This window comes from Dunckerocampus dactyliophorus, chromosome 6 (genome assembly GCF_027744805.1).
Source record: "Dunckerocampus dactyliophorus isolate RoL2022-P2 chromosome 6, RoL_Ddac_1.1, whole genome shotgun sequence".
Taxonomy (NCBI): Eukaryota; Metazoa; Chordata; class Actinopteri; order Syngnathiformes; family Syngnathidae; genus Dunckerocampus; species Dunckerocampus dactyliophorus.
The window spans coordinates 22,583,477-22,603,834 of NC_072824.1; the positions used below are offsets into that span (position 1 = coordinate 22,583,477).

The following is a 20,358-nucleotide window of genomic DNA, read 5'->3' on the forward strand; positions in this document are numbered from 1 at the left end:
GGTGTAATATTTGACCACGCTTATGTATCTAATATAGTATGAGAACCATACGGGCAGAATGTTTCATGCGTACTGTGCTGGTGTACCTAATGTTGTGGCCAGCCAATGCATGTTACTGTTACCACTGTCTGTCTTCAAAATTCTTATATTGTGGGTAGCACGCCTGTTTTATGATGGCTTCATGGAATAAGACAAAAATACCTATCAAGGAAAAAAGCGGTCACGCTACCCCAATTGAGTTGCAAAAGTGACAACACAATCCTGCACAGCGCTGTCTTGTCAAATGTGCTTTACGAAACAAGTTTACCAAGTAACTTTAGATGCAAACCGAAATAGAGGCGAGCTGAGGAAAATATAATAAAGTGGAGGCAGTGGGACAACGCCACACGAGCCGTTTTCAACTTGCCAATTGCACCGTGTACGTGACCGAGGCACCGATCAACTCCTCTCGGGCTGCTGCCTGCACTGTCTGTCTCGGGAGGGGCGGTCGCTGTGTGTGACCGGCCAATCACAGAGCGTGAAGTACTCATTTCATGCTCGTGTTCGGCAAAAATGCATTATCCATAACATCCCTAGTAGGTATACCTGCATCTCATAATGCAACCCGAATACTGACCTCACTCACGGTGCAAAACATAACACACGGGGAACACACAACATAACTGCACCATGGGATAAGCAGGTATCAAAATAAACACATTAATATACACGAACATAAGCACCCATTAGGCATGCTGGGTAGCTTCCTGCTGGGGAAGTGCGCGTGGGCTTCTCAGCATGCCTTGCGGGTACGATTATGCAGTTATCCACTGTATTCCAGTTTGAGTGACATTGACAGAGAACAACCGCATTAATTATTGTTGAAGTTATTATTATTATGCATTACTACTACTACTACTAATAATAATAATACATGATGTTAACAGTAGCCTATTTAATTTAGTAGTTTGTATTGTTGTAAATGTCATTTTTTCTCAATGTTTTTGATGATTTCTTCTGTGGAATCTGGTGCAGACGTAGATGTAATAATTTGGAAACTAAAACACTGAAAGCCCCTATTTTTTTCTGTTTTTTAAAGCCTTGTAAGAAGCCTTGTGGGTGGTCATAGCTGGTCAAACACTGACGGCATTAAATGTTAACAGTGTTTCTATTTGTGCAAAACTTCCATGACCTGGAAGAGCAGCATCCCCACGGAAGGCGGCCGTCATTGGTTTGATTTCTATGTTGAAAAAGGACCTGAAAGCAAAGAGGGCGGAAGGAACTGTTTACATAACATTTAGCTTCGTGTTTGATGTTACTTCACCGAGGAAAAGACCAAAAATAATACAAAAAAATAAACATTTCTGGTGTGAACAAGATATTAAACCTTTATTGATTTATCAGGCAGAAACATACATAATAATCCCTTATTGCTCATGAAGGTCTATGTCGCCTCGACGGCTCGTTCTCACACCCATTCAACAATAAATAAAACCTCAGTTAAACACTTATTTGTATTATGTGGTCACTTCAGTGTATGTATGTGCGTGGAGGTCATTTCTAGCCATCAAGTTGGCACGAAACAAAATCACAATTGTCAAGACTGCTTCTGAAAAGATTCTCTCTCTGGTGAATGATGGTAAAAGTATTGTGTTATTAGTTGTAGTTTTAAAGCTGTTGGCTCTTGTCAAAACCTGCACGACAGTCTTTTTTTTTTTTTTTTTTTTAATAACAACTGCAACAATAAAGAACCCCTTGCAAATGAAATTATCCTAAATGCTTTATTCTTACGAGTATCATTATTCAAGGTTATATCGATATGAGAAAACACACAAACTGAGGAGTTATTGCCTTAGTATTTTTTGCATAACAAAGAAGAGGATTAAAAAGAGGGGGGAGGGCTTACATAGTCACACAACGTGTCAAGACAAATGGCATGCAGGACTTAAGAAGTTCCGACACACTGAACATTTTCTACACAAACACTTTGAAGGCGGGGGAGAAAGACGACACTTTTCCACGGAGAATGTGTTAACACTGTGCAAAAAAAGGTGAGAGACACAACAGCAGCTTTAGGAGCACACGGACACATTGAGATCTTTTTTTTTTTTTTTTTTTAAATATGGCTTATCAAGTCATCACATTTTCTATTTTGGGAGACAGACACACGGTATAATAAATGTATACAGTATATTTTGGATTTGATTGTTTGGCCTGGCTTGAGGCTTGTTATAGATCGTTTATGTACAATTAAAGTGAACAGCAAGGTGAAGGAGGACATTACGTTGTTGCTTCAAGCTCTTCAAGGGAGTTTAAAAGTAGTCACAGAAGAAGTAAAGACCATAAATGTTGCGTCTGTGGCCCTCTGCACGGCGCACGTGGCCAGTGCATGGCGCCATGTAGCCTAGCTTAGCCTGACTGCTGCAATTCACATTGTTGCTTCTTGTGAACGTGAAATCAACCAATTTGGATCATTTACAACGCTAATCTGGCGCCAGTTTGGGATTGAAGCCAACCTGTGAACTACAATAGCTAGCACTGGCACATGCTAGCTGCTAGCCTACTTTTTTAGCATGTCCTGCAACGGACCTGGCAGGTATTTCATCACTGTGTCCATGATGCTCTCCTCCTCCTCTTCGTCGCCACATCCGGTTGGCACCGCCTTCTTGGGTCGGGTCAAGCTGCCCGCCGCAGGCTCCTCTGCCGCAGCTGCCGCTTCAGCCTCGGCCTCCTCGCGCTTTTTCAAGCCATACTGGTGATAAAACCATGGAGATGTGAGTATTGAAGTGTACTGAAACTTCTTTCAAGACGGAAGAGATTGCAAAGCAAACACAGCTGCCATGTCTTCCTACCAAACCATTAAAAAATCCCCCATCATTGTAAAGTGGACACAAAGAAAATGGGTGGTTATACAACTTCAACAAAATGGCTTCGGTTTCATGGCTTTTTGTGACTTTTTTTTTGGAAAACGTATTCTAAAATTCCACCATTTTCGAGGTTCCACTGCACTATTTTTATAACATCATTTCTTTACATTTCTCTCACAATTTTAGTGCGCAGAAAATCATGATTAGAAACAATGCACTCTACTTTAAACAGCATAGCACTTAGCATTAGCACTGATGCTAGTGCTAACACAACATGGGAAGTGTCCAGCAATATTGTAGACGGCTATTCAAACATTCTCTAATATTGGCAGCTGAGAAAACATTACAAAATTAACCAATGAACACAAATATCTACATGAGATGCACAAAATAGTTTTTATGCGTGTTAATTATGCCTTTCACAACGTTAACTGATCATTTTAGTTGCTAGATTTTCACACAGCTATTTGCTCTTCCTCCGCTCATATACAGTATTATCCTGCAGTCTCAGAAAGTTGGAAAGAGCACTAAAGCAAAGCAAGCAATTAAAAATAGCTCTACAATAAACTGTTTCCATGGCAGGGTCTGTTGTTTAAAAAAAAAAAAAAAAAAGAAAGAAAAAAAAAAGCTGGCAGATGATATGTGACGCCCTCAGAAGCAGTGCTCACATCAAAAGTGAGGACGCTATCCAGAAATCATCAAAACGTTTAAAAGAGGAGATTTGCATTTCAGTGCTCCAAGTAATCAAAGTGACAGAACATCTATTATACTGAAGTATGCGCTTTTACTTTCAGTAATGACGCATTTATGATGCTTATACCTTATCCCTGATGCCTTGTCTCATAGATTCCCTCTCAGCCTCCATCTTGGCATATTTGGCCTTCCTTTCCTCCTCCTGCTGTCTCAGCGCTTCCTGCCTCTCCTCCTCTTTCTTTGCTGCATCTGGGTCCTCCTCCTTCTCCTCCCCACCCAGCATTTTGCCCACATCAGGAGGCCCTCCTATAGGAGACAAACAACAGGTTAAGCTGAGAGGGAAGTCAGGGCTGACTCAGGGGACATAAAATGTCAGATTCACATTCACACCTATGGGCGTTTTAGTCTCCAGTTGATCTAACATGCATGTTTTGGGACGTTTGGAAGAAAGCGGAGTACCCGACGAAAACCCACTCAAGCGCAGGGAGAACCGAATTTGAACCCAGAACCACCTCGCTGTGAGGTAGATGTACTAACCATATGCCCCACCATACCGTCAAATTTGTGCAACATAACAAGCGTAAAAAGAATGTTTCTGAATGCTCTGTAACCCATTCCATTTGAGTTAACTGCACTTTTTATAGTAAAGTGCTAAGTACATATTGAAAAATGTTGATAGGAATGAAGAATTGGTGGTACAATAATTGCAGTTTCTTAAAATGATGATACTGGCGACGATTTACTTGCATGTATACGTACTGTACATGAAGGCTTCTTTGTGTATGTTGTGTAGGTGTGGTAGTGCACCGAAATACGTTGGTAAGATGCAATATGAACATTGTCAATAGGGGGCAGTGGAAAGGAAGTACAGTAGAGCAGTGGTCCCCAAACCCCGAGCCGCGGCCCATTTGGTACCGGGCCACACAGAAAGAAAAAATAATTTCCATTATTTCATTTTTTTGATGTTTTATTTTGAAAAGTGGCCCGATTCTCTCTGTTACATCTGTCTCACTTGACGCATGTCCATTGTGCGTGTGCTAACTTTATCTCATTCCGCACAGATAGACTACTATACTGTATTTTTACCATTTTTCTTTCATTTCATATTTGGTGTCAAATGCTGATACTATGTGGGAATGCATAAAGGTAAGTTTTGATGACTTATTGAGTGCTAATGTGCACATTTGTCTCAAGTTAATTCATGCTAGCACACTGCCTTTTACCACACACGTCAAACAGCGATGTGATAATCTCTCTGGAAAAACTTGACTGGAACTTGAACTGGTGGACGGTGGGTTGACATTCATTTTGTGCTTTTAATTTGATGTTATTTATGTCTTAGTTTTACACAATACATAATAAATAAGTCAGTGTGAAAAACGGTGGAGCGTTTTGAAAAGAAGCCGTGCAACCAAGTCCATCTTGTCTGTCACTTTTAATTTAATTTTTAATTTAATTTAATTTAATTTTAATTAAAATAAATCCTCCAGTGTTTCTATGTTTAGTGTCTATACACACGTTTTCATAATCGGGTAATTCCTGGTGTTCTGTACACTCTCATCTCTCGTCTGCCCCCCTGTTACACAATGCATTGGCATGTACTGTCTATGTGCGATTATGTTCAAGGAACAGTTATCTTGTCTTCACTTATCACGGTGGGGTTGTTCCAGACCCGACCGTGATAGGTGAATTTCGCCAAAGTAGGATTCCTTATTTATAAATGGAATATTTCCATACTTAAAGCATTGAAAACCTGTTTACGACCTACTAAATATGGTTTTTAACATTATAAAAGCCCGGAAGACATGAACTATACAGTCCTATAGTCACCTTTACATTTGTATTACACAATATAGTAGACATAATAAGAGTAAAAAAAATCCACTTAAGACCTAACAAGGTCATCTGTGTTGCTATGAATATGTGTGAGCGGACAGGAAGTGACGTCAGGGGTTCAGAGTTAAGTTTCAGCTTGGCGTTTGTTACGGCCATAACAAAAGCCTGTGTTAGTGGGGATTTTTAATAGGGATTATTGTGCCTGGCGCTTGTGGGTCTCGCCGAACATTACAGTAACATTACTGACACCTAGTGACCAGTGCAGAATACTTCATCTCATCAATGTCTTTGAATACGTCTTCTGAATGCCTTAAATTTGTATTTCAGCTTATTTAGCCATTTTTATGCTTGAAAATGCTTAATGTAGGCAAAAGATACCTAACATTTGTTTAATTATGCATATGTTTTGACTAATAATAGGGTGTGTTCAACCACAAAACAGCACGATTTATTAATAGATTTTTGCAAAACCGTGATAGAGCGAAGCTGCATGAACTATACTGTATATTTACGCCCTTAAACACAACACAGCGTAACATAGGAACGCCGAGATACCATGCAAATATGCCCCCTAAGGGCTGTGAATGCTTGATTCTGATCTTTATAGCAGTTTCCTGTGAAATAAAAGTGAATAAGAATGACATGAAAGATTAAAGTGGGTGGACTGGATGCCTTGTATGTGTCTCGTATTTATAGACGAGGGTAGAAGCAACCAGCATGATACGAACAATAACAACTCTGGTTGAGTGGGCAGCCGACCATCATGTTCTCTTCTTTTAGAGAGAACATCACAGGAGCGGGGTGGACACTTGTACGAAAAGGATGAGAAAGAAAGAGATGGGAAAGAAAATCTGTAACACTAAATTAGGGAAAACAAAAAAAAAAGCCACGGATGTGAAGTGATAGTTTTGAAGAAGACTGGAGGAGATAAGAGGTAGTTGGTGTAAAATGGAAATCATAATGAGAGGGAGGGAATGTGTCACAAACATTTTCCGAGTTGTTCCAGTTGGTGGGATTATCCAGCGGGTTGTAGTTTTCCCAATAAAAAATGGAGAGCGTGACGAGAAGGAAGTGACAAATGAAAGAAGATGGAGAATAAACTAAAGGAAAGGAGGATGACGAATGAGGGGAGTGAAATGCAGGAGACAGCAGAGAAGAATGGCTGGGGGGGGGTTGCGGCGGGAAGTCTTCAGGGGCAGACAAGGGGCATCTGAGGAGAGGACGAAAGCAAGCAAGCGAGCGAGAAAGAAAGGCAGAGTAATCCTTGAGAAGAGGGTCGCCTCTGGTATTGTTGATTTTTTCACTTATCAGCATAATAAAAAGGAAGTGCGGCACATTGCAGAGATAGAGGACAAAAGACAAGACAGCAAGACAGACAGAGACAAGATAGAAAAAGAATCCACATCTTAATCTGCTTTAAATTTTAATGGGTGTCTGTGTTTTCCTCAGGCAAACTATGATGTTAAATGTGTGTCCAGAAGGGAGGCTCTAGAGCACACCCAAAAATCTTTCATATCGCTGACTAGCCAACCCGGTCAAGGGAGGAAGGATCAGTCAGCTATTTTGTTTCTCAGACTCAACCCTTTGTGGAGTATTAACTTCCTTACACAAGAATGAGGTCATGGATAGAAAATAAATAATGTGGTAACGATATCATGACATCTCAAAGCACTTTCAGTGGAGTCCAAAGTCATGGTGGTGCGATACAGAATTTTTAGGAAATTCTGGAAAAAAATATGCACAAATAAATCAAACTGACTGCAGCTGAGCGAGGGTCAATGGATTTACTTTTTACTTGACAAAAGCTGCAAGACTCCATTGTCACGACTGTATATGTTGTATTTACATTGTGCTACCAACAGCGGTTAACTTGCTCTTACACTTTTGTGACAAGAGACTCGTCTCTTTGTTTATATTTTGATAATTGAATAGCTTTTATGTCTTAACATTAACAGCTATTAACTTATTTTTACACTTGTACAACAGTTACTAATGATGAATAATACAGGGGTCTCTCGATTATAGCGGTTAATTGGTTCCAGACCCGACCGCGATAAATGAATTTCCGCGATATACAGTAGCATTCAAAATGAATACATAGAATATTGTCCTTAGAAAATAGAAAAACTGTTTATGACTTTCTAAATACAGTTTTTTAACATTATTAGAGCCCTGTAGACATGAAATAACAACCACATAGTCGCCTATTATTCTTTGTTTACGACACATTGCTCAACTCTTATGATGCAGGAACTCGAGACAGCCGTGAGCTAGCAATCTAGCGAATTAGCGAGCTAATAACCGGTTAGCCTGAAATTGTTTTCTTCTAAACTTAAGAAGCCAAAAATGTACCACTTTTTTTTTTCACTCCATCATGTCGGACATGTCTCCTTCCTTCCTCTACTCAACCCCACCTTGAGGACTTTTTCAGGTTCTATACTTTTTCAGGTTACCTTAACACTTCATGCAGTGTTAAGGTAAAGTAATGTAAGGTAATGTCATTACTGCTGCCTAGCAACCAGAATGCTACATATCACTTGCGAGGGAGAGATAATCGAACAGCAATATTGCAAGCGACGACTTTACTGATAAAATAAATATTTTATGATGGTCACATTATGACACTAAAACATTGTTTCCAAATCCAAACAAATCAGAAGTTGACCAGTCTCCAGTAACAGATTGCCTTGGCCCTCTTTGGTTCCACTGTACTTGGGAACCATGTAACTCATTACATGCAAGGCTGCTTGGACCACTAACCCACGGAGGCGCCCATCCATGAATAATTGATTAAGGAATCTTTCACAAGCATTAATGTATTGATTGACAGCTTTGAGAGCCAAATTGAACAACTGATTGATTTTTTTTCAGTAATTTCCTATGGGAAATTATTGCCTTTGAGAAAATGAATGAATCTGAGTTTGACCAATTTCCTGGAACGCTGACCTCAGTGTTTCCACAGTCCAGTCAGCTGCTTTTTGCTCCAATGTCATCTTTATACTACTTCCATATTGCTATGATATGCTGTAATGCATTAAGTAGTCATTGTCCGCAATTTATATTTTCTGCCTTTGATGTTTCTGCTTGGCAAAAGCATCAATTACATTTCACATATTGTGATGTTTTTCCAGAAAAATGAGCTGAAGCAATCCACATCTCTTCGACTAATATTCTCCATAGTAAGCAGCCTAGTGCTGGCGGCTAATGCGGGGTTGATTCGTAACTGGCTTGGTTACGACATACTAGGCAGCTAATGTGCCATTTGTTTTATTGTGCAACAATAAATCTAAAGGGTCATCTTTTATTGCAACGTCATGACGAATCTTAGAATAATAATGCGGGTTTTCATGCCAAATTGCTTGCTAAACACCAAGCACTGTCACTCGTCTTAAGCTCTTCACAGTGTGCATAGCTGATAGCTGTCAGTGGCTATCACTGCTAGTAAAAGCTGCCATACTCCTCACAACACAATATTAGTGAATGGCACTTTCTTCGCCTGGCTGTGCTTGGTTCCTGTTTGCCATTGTCATCCGTAAGTGTTGTGACGTGAATTGCTAGCAAAACTATCTTGTCGATCTGTCAGTTTCAGTAAGTAAATCTATAATTTAATTTAATTTAATAATAATTTCATAATTCTTACGAATCTCACTGGTCTTTTTTTTTGCAGTGTGCATAGAGCTGTCTGTGTCACTTACTGAAAAAAACATGCTTGTGGCCAATTTTTTGTGTTATATCACGCTCACAATATCAGTGAATTTTTGTGTTATTGTTGTGAATATGTCATTTTCTTGGCTTTGCTGTGAGTTCATAGCTGCATGTGTTTGAATCTGGTTCCCAGTAACTGGTAACTCAATTCTTTTTTTTTTTATTGATTTGATACTCTTGATTGCGTTGTTTAATCTTACATGTAATCTTAAGTAAGAAGAGATCGGCATTACCGTTGCTACTGAAGCTTGTGCAAGACAATAGTTCCATCTCTTTAATGAGCTGCTTGGACTTTGGCCACAAAAAGACAGTAGATAAATCAGAAGAAAGAGAGATCCAACAAAGCAAGGTGTTGCAGTCTCAGCAGCCCGGAAGAAACTGAGATAGCAGCATGCACCCAACCATGACACATATACGCTAGAAGGTTGTGTGTATACTCTATGTACAGTATGTATGTGTGGGGAGGGTGTCAAAGGAAAAGAAAGCTCAAATGCATTTACAGTAATGCATGGATATAAAGAATTGATATGGATATAAATAATTGCTTAGCTCCATTTTAGCCGCGCATTAATCAGTAATGTTCATTCCAGCAACTACTTGTCATGTTTTAATGCATGTGGACATTACATTATGTGCATGTCTGTGTTGTGCATGTTATGGATTTACAGTACATTCTGCAATGAAGGCAATACACAAAGGCAAACAGCATTGAAGATAGTGGCTATAATTCCTTGTTTTGTAGTGTCATATCCTATACCAATTATGCACAGCTTAAATGATCATGCGTGCTGCAGCTATCCACACTGTATCCACTAATTGTGCAAAGAAGCATCAAGCCTCTGCAAAATGAAGCCAAACATTAACAATGAAAATGAGAATGAAAAAACATAGATGCACCTTTTTCACAAATTCACAAAATAAGCCTGATATCTGTGCACATATATGAATTTATGAGCTGAGGGATCCTGTAAATGAAGCAGTGATTCACAGTCAGCTTAGCCTCATTGTCAAATAATTCTCTCACTATACTTCCCTTCCCTGAAAGCTTATTAGCACATTCAAATTGTCTTTGCTGGGATGTAAAAGACAAAAAAAAAAAAAGAAGCAGATCCTGGGAGACAAAAGCCTGAGTTATATTGAGCCATGCGCTAAGCTCTTGTGTGCCATTTGCAAGAGATACAGCAACATCCTGTCAAGGCAGGCTATTAAAGCTCTCATGCGTCACACGGGTGGCGCTGAGAGACGATTGACTGCTTTGACTGAAGTGCTTCCACACTGAATTAGCAACAAAGTTGTCTGTGCAACATTCGATATGCAAAAGTACAGTACAGGTTTTCTTTTTAAGAATTAAAGCTGTTAGTGTAATCCACATTATGAGTCAACACAAAGGTGCATTTTATACAGCAAGCCTGGAAGAATAAAAACATTTTTAGATGATTTGATTTGTCAGAAAAAGTGTAATGCTGTATTACAGGTGACTCAAAAGTGAAATGAAGTGATTTTCAAGTGGTGTCTTTGCCAAGTTTCACAGATCTAATCCTTCTATTGTAAAAGTCTTTGTTAAATCCCAAGACTTGTAAAGGGACTGGATGGAATACTAACCCTCGCTAACACTCCCAGCGCATGAACTTTGAACAGTTTCAGATTAAAGCTACTCATCTCCTGTCCTTCTTGGTTATCTGGCAAATCTCTCTCTAAGTCCAAAGAGTGATGACAAAGTCAAAAGTGAAGGGAAAACTGTATTGGCGACTGTGCTTTGAATTAAACATACATTTAGTGATGCGTGTTTCCCACAGGATTGCAAGCTATTTGTGGCAGTGGTGGGTTGCCGTTGCAAAACAAGAAGGTGGTGTCCACGATGATCTCGCTGCCACATTGTGTCTCACGTAAGTCCAACATAGGTGTCCTTAAATATTCATTTATCCCTTTCATTTGTCATGTATATGCGTTTAGAATAGTTTTAAACATGTAGAACTATAAAAACGTGTTCTGTATGAACATTTTTGAGAGTCAACTACTGATGACATCATAGACGGATGGTGCATCCGGCTTACAGTTAGTGTCGTTGTAGTGGTAAGATAATAGAATGATAACTATGACGTTTTGTCATTAAAAATACATTAAGATCACACAGTGTATTAACATCACGATAAGACGCGTGCCATATTGTAAGCTAACCGGAAAATGTACACAAACCAAGGCAACACGATGCCGTAAATTCTCGACATTAACCAAAAAGACACGCTAACTAAGGTTCCTCTGTATTTTTTCTGACTGTCATTTTTTTAAAATGTCACAAAAAAGAATGAGCCGAGTGTGCTTTTTAGATGCTTGTTGAAAAGAGCGACGCTATATATATATATATATATATATATACACACACTGCTCAAAAAAATTAAAGGAACACTTGGAAAACACATCAGATCTAAACTGGGGGAAAAATGATCTTGAATATGTTTCCTGATAATAAGTGGGTGATGTATTAGTAACAAAATGATGCCACATAATTTGATAGAAATGAAAATGATCACCCTATAGAGGGGGGAAATCAAAGACACCCCAAAAATGAAAGTGAAAAAATGATGCACTGCAAACATTATGTTTAGGTCCATCCGGCGCCTCCAGGTTGCTCCTCAGACTGTCCAGGAGCTCATTGATGCCCTGGTCCAGATCTGGGAGGAGATCCCCCAGGACACCACCCATAGTCTCATTAGGAGCATGCCCCGACGTTGTCAGGCATGCGTACAAGCACGTGGGGGCCACACAAACTACTGAGAATCATTTTGAGTTGCTACAATGACATTTTAGCAAAATGGACCAGTGTGCTGCATCATTTTTTCACTTTCATTTTTGGGGTGTCTTTGATTTCCCCCCTCTATAGGGTGATCATTTTCATTTCTATCAAATTATGTGGCATCATTTTGTTACTAATACATCACCCAATTATTATCAGGAAAGATATTCAATCTATATATATATATATACACACACACACACACACACACACACACACACACACAGTGTGTGTATATATATATATATGCAAATGTGTGTGTGTGTGTGTGTGTGTGTATGTATTGGAGTTATATAAAGCTTAATGTAATATGATTAATGTGAGAGGTGGACTGGAGCTGTAAGTGCTGCACACACACACACACACACACTGGAAGGGGCTGAAGGTCAATTTGATTAATTTAATAACATACAAGGAGAAGATAGTGAGGAGTGTGTGTTTCAGTGGTATCCCTCTAGGTCAACCAAGCAATGAAAACTTGATTTCCAATCATATGTGAGTGCCATCCCGTGACTGTGTGCACTTTGAGGTGATGGAAGACCATCTCAAGGTGTGTACTGTTTTTTATTTGACCCCAAGTAACACTGTTTTGTCTCACTTAAAATGCAACAAACCTGATAAAAATTAATATAAATATAGTTGTTGTGAGATTAGGGGTTGATATATTGAGAAGGATGAGGTAAAAAAAAGTATTAAAAACACAGTTGGACTCACGCACTGTATTAACAACACACCATATTGTACGCTAACCGGAGAACGCACGCAAAAGACAAACCACGCTAATTGTGGCAGACGCTAACCAAGTTTTGACTGTATATTAATCAGTGAAACACTTAAATATAATTTAAAGAGCATATTTACAGAGCCAATGATGAACTTCGGTTGTCATGTTGTGAATCTGCACAAGCTAAATGCATTGTTCCATCTTTGAAAAGAAATATTGGTAAAGGTTTTGGTTGGGATTATGTCTATTTACATGATTTCCAATGAGAAAGGTTGTTTTGAAATCAAACATCAACCATGAGAGTAACAATTTTGTTTTGACTCACAGCTTTACTCAGGAACAGGTAACTCACATTAACAGCAAACTATTGATAGATTTGCTCCAAAAAGACAAAAAAAAAAGAAAAGATACATTTCTAAGAGATCATCCCTCTTCACACATGACCTTTCTGCTGATGTAGTTGAGCCTGCTCGATGGAGGCCCAATGTCCGCCTCATTTAACAGCCCCATAGTCTGTCACTCTAACTCAAGATGAGTTAGGAAAGTGATGAGTCAGCAGCAGAGCACTCAGGAAGGGCAGAAATTCAAGCACAGAGAATTCGGAATGCTTCTACAGTTCAAGGTGAACCTAATGTATGTGACAGTCGTGTTGATGTCATCCAAATATCAAGTCAATATTCCTCATGAAAAGCTGATTAAAAACTGAGGATGGATGACAGCCCTGAGCGCACACAGCCTTGGGTTACAATGTAGTTTTGTTTTTCATCTCTGATCCTAAGATATGCTAATAAAGATGTTTTTCAATATGCAAATGTTATATGCATTTATTGTCCGACAGTCTGGCCAAGGTAAATTATTAAATTATAAAAATAATGACCAACAAATGTGCAAACTGAGCAGCAATGCATAGACTGAAGTCTTGCTGCCCTATGTTAGAATCTATTCCACTGCTTTGGATCAAAACATTTCCATGGTGATTTTATATTGGAGTCCGGGGAGGCAGTGCCCCATTAATCCAATAGATGGCACTGTGATGGAAAAATTGTAATTGAATTGTGAGTAAATATGATTTGTCACTCACCATATATGATGCTGTTTTTAATTTACGGCCAATTCTCCCAGTCCTTCCTCATTTGTGGAAGACAGAGTCCTCTGCCCCAAATTTCCCAAAAAATCAAATTATTTTTACTGGGCTTGGAGCATGAAAGATTGTGCAGCACAGATTCTGCCTAGCAACACGTTTACCACAGGAGCAGCAATATCCCTGCCAAGATAGTGTTTTGTTGTTTTTCTGTTTGACAGTGTTTAGTTTATTTTTACACTTGTGTGCCACTTCAAAACACACATTACACACATTACATGACATACTTTAAATTAGGCCTTCATCATTCATTAAAGTGAAGTGTTTTATGATTTCATACTAATAATAGTAATAGAATAACTTGTTTCACACTGGTATCACAGTTCTGAATGTTAAAATGTTGTTTTAACATGTAGCCAGTGCAGTTAATAAAGGTTTTGCAGTTTGACCCTGTAATGGATTATTTCGATGTACATTGTTTTCAATGGAAACAATTATTTCTAAGTGCAACAGTGGTAGTGGAATGGATTGGGTTCAACCTCACTGCATTGTGAAATTGTGACTCATCAGAACAGGCAAGGCTGCTTTGAGTACCAAACCACAGAGAACAGAGAATATTTCATGAGCATCGACATATTGAAAAAAAATTGAGAGTCAGGTTGAAAGCTCAGCTGATTGATTTTCTAGCTAATTGTTTTGCTTCATTATGTGCTTCTCCCACCCTGTCAGTGACCTTTGTGAGCCAGTGCAGTATCAGCAAATTCACAGATGATTTTGTTGTTGAATAAGGTCAGTATGTCCTGGTCATAAAACATGACTTATAGAACTAGGGACTACTATTAATTTTCAGCCTGGCAGGCATACATGTTGAATCAGACACAATAAAAAAGAGCTGAGTCAAAAAGTCTGGCCAACAGTGGTCAGTTTTGACTGACACTGTCAGCGAGGTATTCATTTAACAAAATGCTTATTATGGTGGTTGTAGTTTGCAGAGGTGCAGAACTGCACGGTGTGAAGGCATAGAGTCCAGCCCACTACTGAGCAGCATCCGATGCATTGCAGTTGATTTAAGAATTCATACAACGCAGCTACTGTATGAGGTACGGCAGGATGAGGCAGCAGTGGCGTCCTCGGAATCCCAATGAACAGTAGAGGACCTCTTCTCCCTTATCTCCCCATCCTCAGTGTAACCCACGACACTGCTGTAACCTGTACAACGACAGCTCAGCATCGTTCAATGCAGCTCGCTGCTACGTGCACAGCAGCTGAATTACAACTGCCGGTGTCACTTTGCTGCTTAACTCTAGAAGCTGCAGCTGTCAAAGAGGATATATTCCACGAATGAGCTGAGGACTAATTAGTGGGCAAATTATAATGAAGGAAACTTAAAAAAATTATAGAAGGAAAAGTACTGGGACACATAAGATGCTCCATCACTTAAACCTCATTGGGGGTCACAGGCGTGCTGGAGCCTATCCCAGCTGAATTTGGGAAAGAGGTGGTGTGCACCCTGGACTGCTCGCCAGTCAATCACGGGGAGTGCGTGCGAGAGGTGAGAGGTGTGCCTGTTGGAATTTCGCCCATTTGTGAGGTCAAAGGTCATTGATGTGGGACCTGAGAGGGGCCTTGCTGGCTCACCATCTTGTACTGGTTTATCTCAAAGGTGTTTGACAGGGTTGGGGTGGGGGTTTGCAAGCACAGAATTGCGTTCATAGTGTATAGTTTGCAAAACATGTTGATACTTACAGCATATTCATTTGCGAAAATGTTTTCCAATTCCCTTGCTTTATATGATAGATTTGTAATTAAGTCCTAAATGTAGAAAGTGACATTTCGTAACTAATTATAATATTAAGATGTGAAATAGGTTTTATGTGATGTCATTCTGTTTGAATGTAGAGTTTGCTCAGTAGTTTGGTGCATGATGGATAAAAGTGTCCCATGTCCCAGTAGGGCTGCAGGCCGGTACTGCATGTGTGCCTGCTTGTGCTGAACATCCGCTTTACACCCTCTACACTGCAGTGCTGTTAAATCAAGCCCTTGCTTGGCAGCCGACTCACCTCCCAGTGCAGCTTTCATTACAAAATTCATGATGAAGCAGTTCTGTGTTCTCTTCCTTCAGTGGTCACGTTATCGGGTACGGATGGACCTGCAGCCAAGAGGACAAAACCCTTTTAGCTAAGAGTTAAAAAAAAAAAAAAAGTACTTTCACTCCACCCTTGAGAGTTTGGTGGGACAAAAGAAGAAGAGTGAATGACCTCTGGTTAGGGTGTCCTGAAAATAACCACCAACGCTTCTTGTGTAACGTGTTCTTTTTATTACAATGAGAGTTTGATCCATTGATCGTGTTTATGTTTTAATGTATGAATCACTTTGGTGCAAACAAGTAACAGTTGCAAAACAGACTGGAGATGTCTTTACCCTCCACTGCACTGTGCTCTGACTTTTCTCAAAACAGGCGCCCTCGATTTACAACCACAATCCATCTTGTGTGGATTTATGCTGAGGCTACTATCTGCGATGCATCTTCGTGAAAATAAAGTGCCGGGACAAAAAAAATGGAAGAGCACAAATAGGGTCAAGGTGAGCCATGCTTTCTGCCAAAAAAGTCATAATTATTGTAACAATGATTACAACCTTTTGGGATGTGAAAAGTGCAATAGGAAGCATGCATTGCATTATTATTCGGTTTGTGATCGTTTAAAAAGAAGACCTTATTTTGAAGGTCAAATTATCCTTCAAAAAATAATCTGGGGCTCAAGGGTGCATTATTCAATCTTGAATAACAATGCTGTATTTTACAGCTTCGCATGTGCTGTACTGCAGCGCAAAACTTGCAGCACTCCACATTATTGCGCTGCAGTTGTCTCAATCTGCAGCAAATCATTTCCTGCTTTACCTCCTCTTCGTCCGCAGCACCGTCAATTTCTCCCCACATGAACCCTTTTAAACTCTGCACCAGTCAGATGAACGACACACTTCCAATTTTACGTCTATTCCAATGCAGTCATGTCCCCATCCTGTCCCGAGCGGTGCACCAATAGTGGTTTGTTCCTTTACCTTGATTTGGATCTTCGTCCCAGTCTCTCTCAGCCAAATTTAGGAGAAAAAAAACCCTCTGCAGGACTAACACCGGTCTGCTTCTTCGTTTATAGCCGATGCACGCAAAATACAAGTTGATACCTTTAAAAAAAAAATAGGATGGCTCGAGCCTCTCAGTTTGCAGACATGCCGGTTGTGACGGAGTCAAGCTGCAGCGGAGGAGGAGGAGAGTGAGCTCCTGCAAGACCAGATGAGAGCATGCAGAGGGAGAGGAGGGGGAGGGGAAGGGAGGCCAGGGGAGGGGGAGTAATAGCGCCATTTGAACAGCCTGTTTCATTGCCAGTGTCAAAGGAGAGGCACTATCCATCCATCCATCCATCCATTTTCTACTGCTTAAGGCACATCATATATATAGCATAATATACTGTATAGTAACAAACTACAAAACTACACGCTGTTTTGCTCAGAAATTGTGTAGTTGCTAAAGAGGTGCTGTCGCCAAGCAAGTACGACAAAGAAAGCAATAAAGTGAGGACTACAATGTATTTTTACATCACATCATATCACAGCAATCTTCAGATAGGAAACAAAGCCCCCTGGGGGCCATCAGCTGTATGAAGATGGGGGAGTTGAACCAAAGGATGACTTCAGGAGAGGGCAGTGTTAACACACATTCACATACACACTTCCTTTAAACTTACAATGGTGTGAAAAAGTGTTTGCCCCTTTCCTGATTTCTTATTTTTTTGCATGTTTGTCATACTTAAATGTTTCAGATCATTGAACAAATGTAAATATTAGTCAATGACAACACACCTGGACACAAAATGTAGTTTTTAAATTAAACATTTTATTATTAAGGGAGAAAAAAATCCAAACCTACACGGCCCTGTGTGAAAAGTAATTGCCCCCCCCCCCCGTTAAAACATAACTTAACTGATATTAATTATTTTTGGAAGGTTTGTGTCCGATTACATCTGTCGTAAAGGTAACGCCACATTTCAGAGAAAGAACATTGTACCAACAATAAAATATGGCGGTGGTAGTGGTGTGATGGTCTGGGGCCGTTTTGCAGCATCAGGACTTGGAAGACTTGCTGTGGTAAATCCAAAAACCAAATGCTGAAGGAGAATGTCCGGCCATCTGTTTGTGACCTCAAGCTGAAACGAACTTGGGTTCTGTAGCAGGACAATGATCCAAAACACACCAGCAAGTCCACCTCTGAATGGCTGAAGAAAAACAAAATGAAGACTTTCGAGTATCCTGGTGAAAGTCCTGACCTGAATCCTATTGAGATGCTGTGGCATGACCTTAAAAAGGCGGTTCATGCTTGAAAACCCCATTTGTCTGAATGACAACAATTGTGCAAAGATGAGTAGGCCTCCACAGTGCTGTACGAGACTCATTGCGAGTTATCGCAAACGCATGATTGCAGTTGTTGCTGCTAAGGGTGGCCCAACCAGTTATTAGGTTTAAGGGCAATCATTTTTTCACACGCGGCCTTGTAGGTTTGGATTTTTTTCTCACTTAATAATGAAAAGTTCATTTTAAAAGCTGAATTTTATATTCAGCTGTGTTGTCATTGACTAATATTTAAATTAGTTTGATGATCTGAAATATGTAAAGGGATAGTTCAGCTTTTTTGTTCATGTTTTCTTTCCAGCCGGTCACTAAAGCAGGTGATTTTAATGATGAACACCTCCTACAATTTGAGGGAAGGAGCTCATCAATTAAATCACCTGATGGAGAAACTGGTTGGAGAGAAAACCCGCAGTGTTTCGGCCCTCCATTGACACATGTGCAATATGCGTTCAAGAGTCATACACTATATTTGCATCACAAAAATGCCTACTCGACAATATGAGACCTCACAATTGCACGCTTTGTGGTCCACAGTGTTTACATGTGCGGATGAAGACGTTATGACTGCACTGCTGTTCACACCACTGTATTTCTAGCCATCCACATAGGTCCGCACACATGCAAATACTTTTGACATCCGGCAGTACATTCACATACACCCATAAAGTAAACATTGATCTGCCCAATTATATGGGAAAAGATGTTTATTTGTTGTCCTGATATGGTTATTCTTCTTCTTTTGTAGGCTTTAGGAACTCCAAGGTCTGACATCTTTTGCGGTGAGGAAAAGCGATGGTAAGACGGTGAACAATTTTTAATAAAAAAATGACAGTAGATTTTACTGGGAGCCAAAACAGATGCTCGGAAGGAGGAAACTGGCATCAGCAAACTCTTTTGCATACCCAGCACACACGGAGTGACACTGCTACTGTGCTTAGTCTGACTGCATCACTAGCCACCTGGAGAAAACCCCTGTCACTCCACGATTTGTGCCAATTTGGTCTCAAACAAGTCTAGGAGAATCGATTTAATTGCCTAACTCTTTGCTGTGTTCAACAAGTTGTCAGTAAGACTGCTTATCAGCGGTGAACTCCATCAAAGGTGCCGCATACTGTAAACAAGCTTACCATTCACTGGAAACACATGGCTGCCCCTTCAAACTCTGGTCTGAGTCAGCATTCGTTCATTCACACTATCCCTTGTTTAGTTGGAACATGTTCATTCTTTGTCTAAGACCTCTTCAGATCCCAGCTACACAGAAGAGCTACTTCTTTAGTTTCATGAAGGCATTCCATTTTTGTTCAAGTCTTAAAGCCAATGTATTTTATTAACTCCCCAACTTGATCACACTGTAATTATGCTTTCATTCAATTTGCGGAATGCATAATAAAATCCAGAACATGTCCAGTGGGATACAGTTGTCCCTCAAAATATTGCGGTTCGATTATCGCTCCCTCGCTATATCGCGGTTTTCCAGAAATGAATTAATGAATAAATGATTGCTGTTTCGTGGTAGACATTGGTCTAGTATTAGTCAAAACATATTGAAATACAAGTGACATGTAGTGTTCTGGTCACAAGGCAGGAGTATTGACACAAAACATTGAGACATTACCTTACATTATATTACCTTAACACTGCATGAAATCAGCCAAGGCATGTCCGACATGATAGAGTGGAAAAAAACCTTCTCCCCACATTCCATGTGGAAGTTGTAAGTTTTTGGCCTCTGAAGTTTAGAAGAAATAAATTTGAGGCTAACTGGCTAGCTCGCTAGCTTGAATAATAGGAGTGTAAAGGTGACGATAGGGGTGTGTCTACAGGGCTCTAATAATGTCAAAAAACATATTTACAAAGTCAGAAACAGGTTTTCTATGCTGTAACTACGAAAATATTCCATTTATTAACATTTAATCCTATATTGCGGAAATTAATTTGTGTCTGGAACCGATAAATGGGGGACGACTGCACATTGCACTTATCCATAAAAATGTATTTCTGGTTTTACTGAGGCTGCAAGCAAAAAAAAAAAAAAAAAAAAAACTTTTGGGAAAACAATCCTGAAAATCACAGATGTACGAATAAAATGCATTTAAAATGACTTAATGTTTTACTATACAGCCATTGTTGTTGTGGTTACATTTTTAGCAAACACTTGCCTTTTAACACACTCAACATAAGCTAAGCCACAAAAGTGTACACAGTCGTCCCTCGTTTCTAGCGGTTAAATGGTTCCAGACCTAACCGCTTCAAATGAATTTCAGCAATATAGGAT

The 20,358-nt window shown here is 39.8% G+C and overlaps 1 protein-coding gene across 1 annotated transcript; it reads right to left on the minus strand.

The window, feature by feature from the left end:
• Window positions 1–1,340: 1,340 nt before the first annotated feature.
• On the minus strand, window positions 1,341–16,952 carry cplx2a (complexin 2a). Its single transcript, XM_054779574.1, has 4 exons — window positions 16,740–16,952; window positions 15,740–15,828; window positions 3,667–3,845; window positions 1,341–2,731 (listed from the first exon to the last, which is right to left on the minus strand). The coding sequence occupies exons 2-4, from the start codon at window positions 15,768–15,770 to the stop codon at window positions 2,540–2,542; spliced, it is 402 nt and encodes a 133-aa protein (XP_054635549.1). The 5' UTR covers window positions 15,771–15,828; window positions 16,740–16,952; the 3' UTR covers window positions 1,341–2,539.
• Between the last annotated feature and the right edge of the window lie 3,406 nt (window positions 16,953–20,358).

Excerpts from the sequence above, each read along its gene's own strand:
- cplx2a (XM_054779574.1), bottom strand. The coding sequence starts at position 15,770 with ATGAATTTTGTAATGAAAGCTGCACTGGGAG. Across the intron at positions 3,846-15,739 it reads AATGAAAGCTGCACTGGGAG|GAGGGCCTCCTGATGTGGGC; the intron begins GTGAGTCGGCTG and ends TGTCTCCTATAG. Across the intron at positions 2,732-3,666 it reads GACAAGGCATCAGGGATAAG|TATGGCTTGAAAAAGCGCGA; the intron begins GTATAAGCATCA and ends TTTTATCACCAG.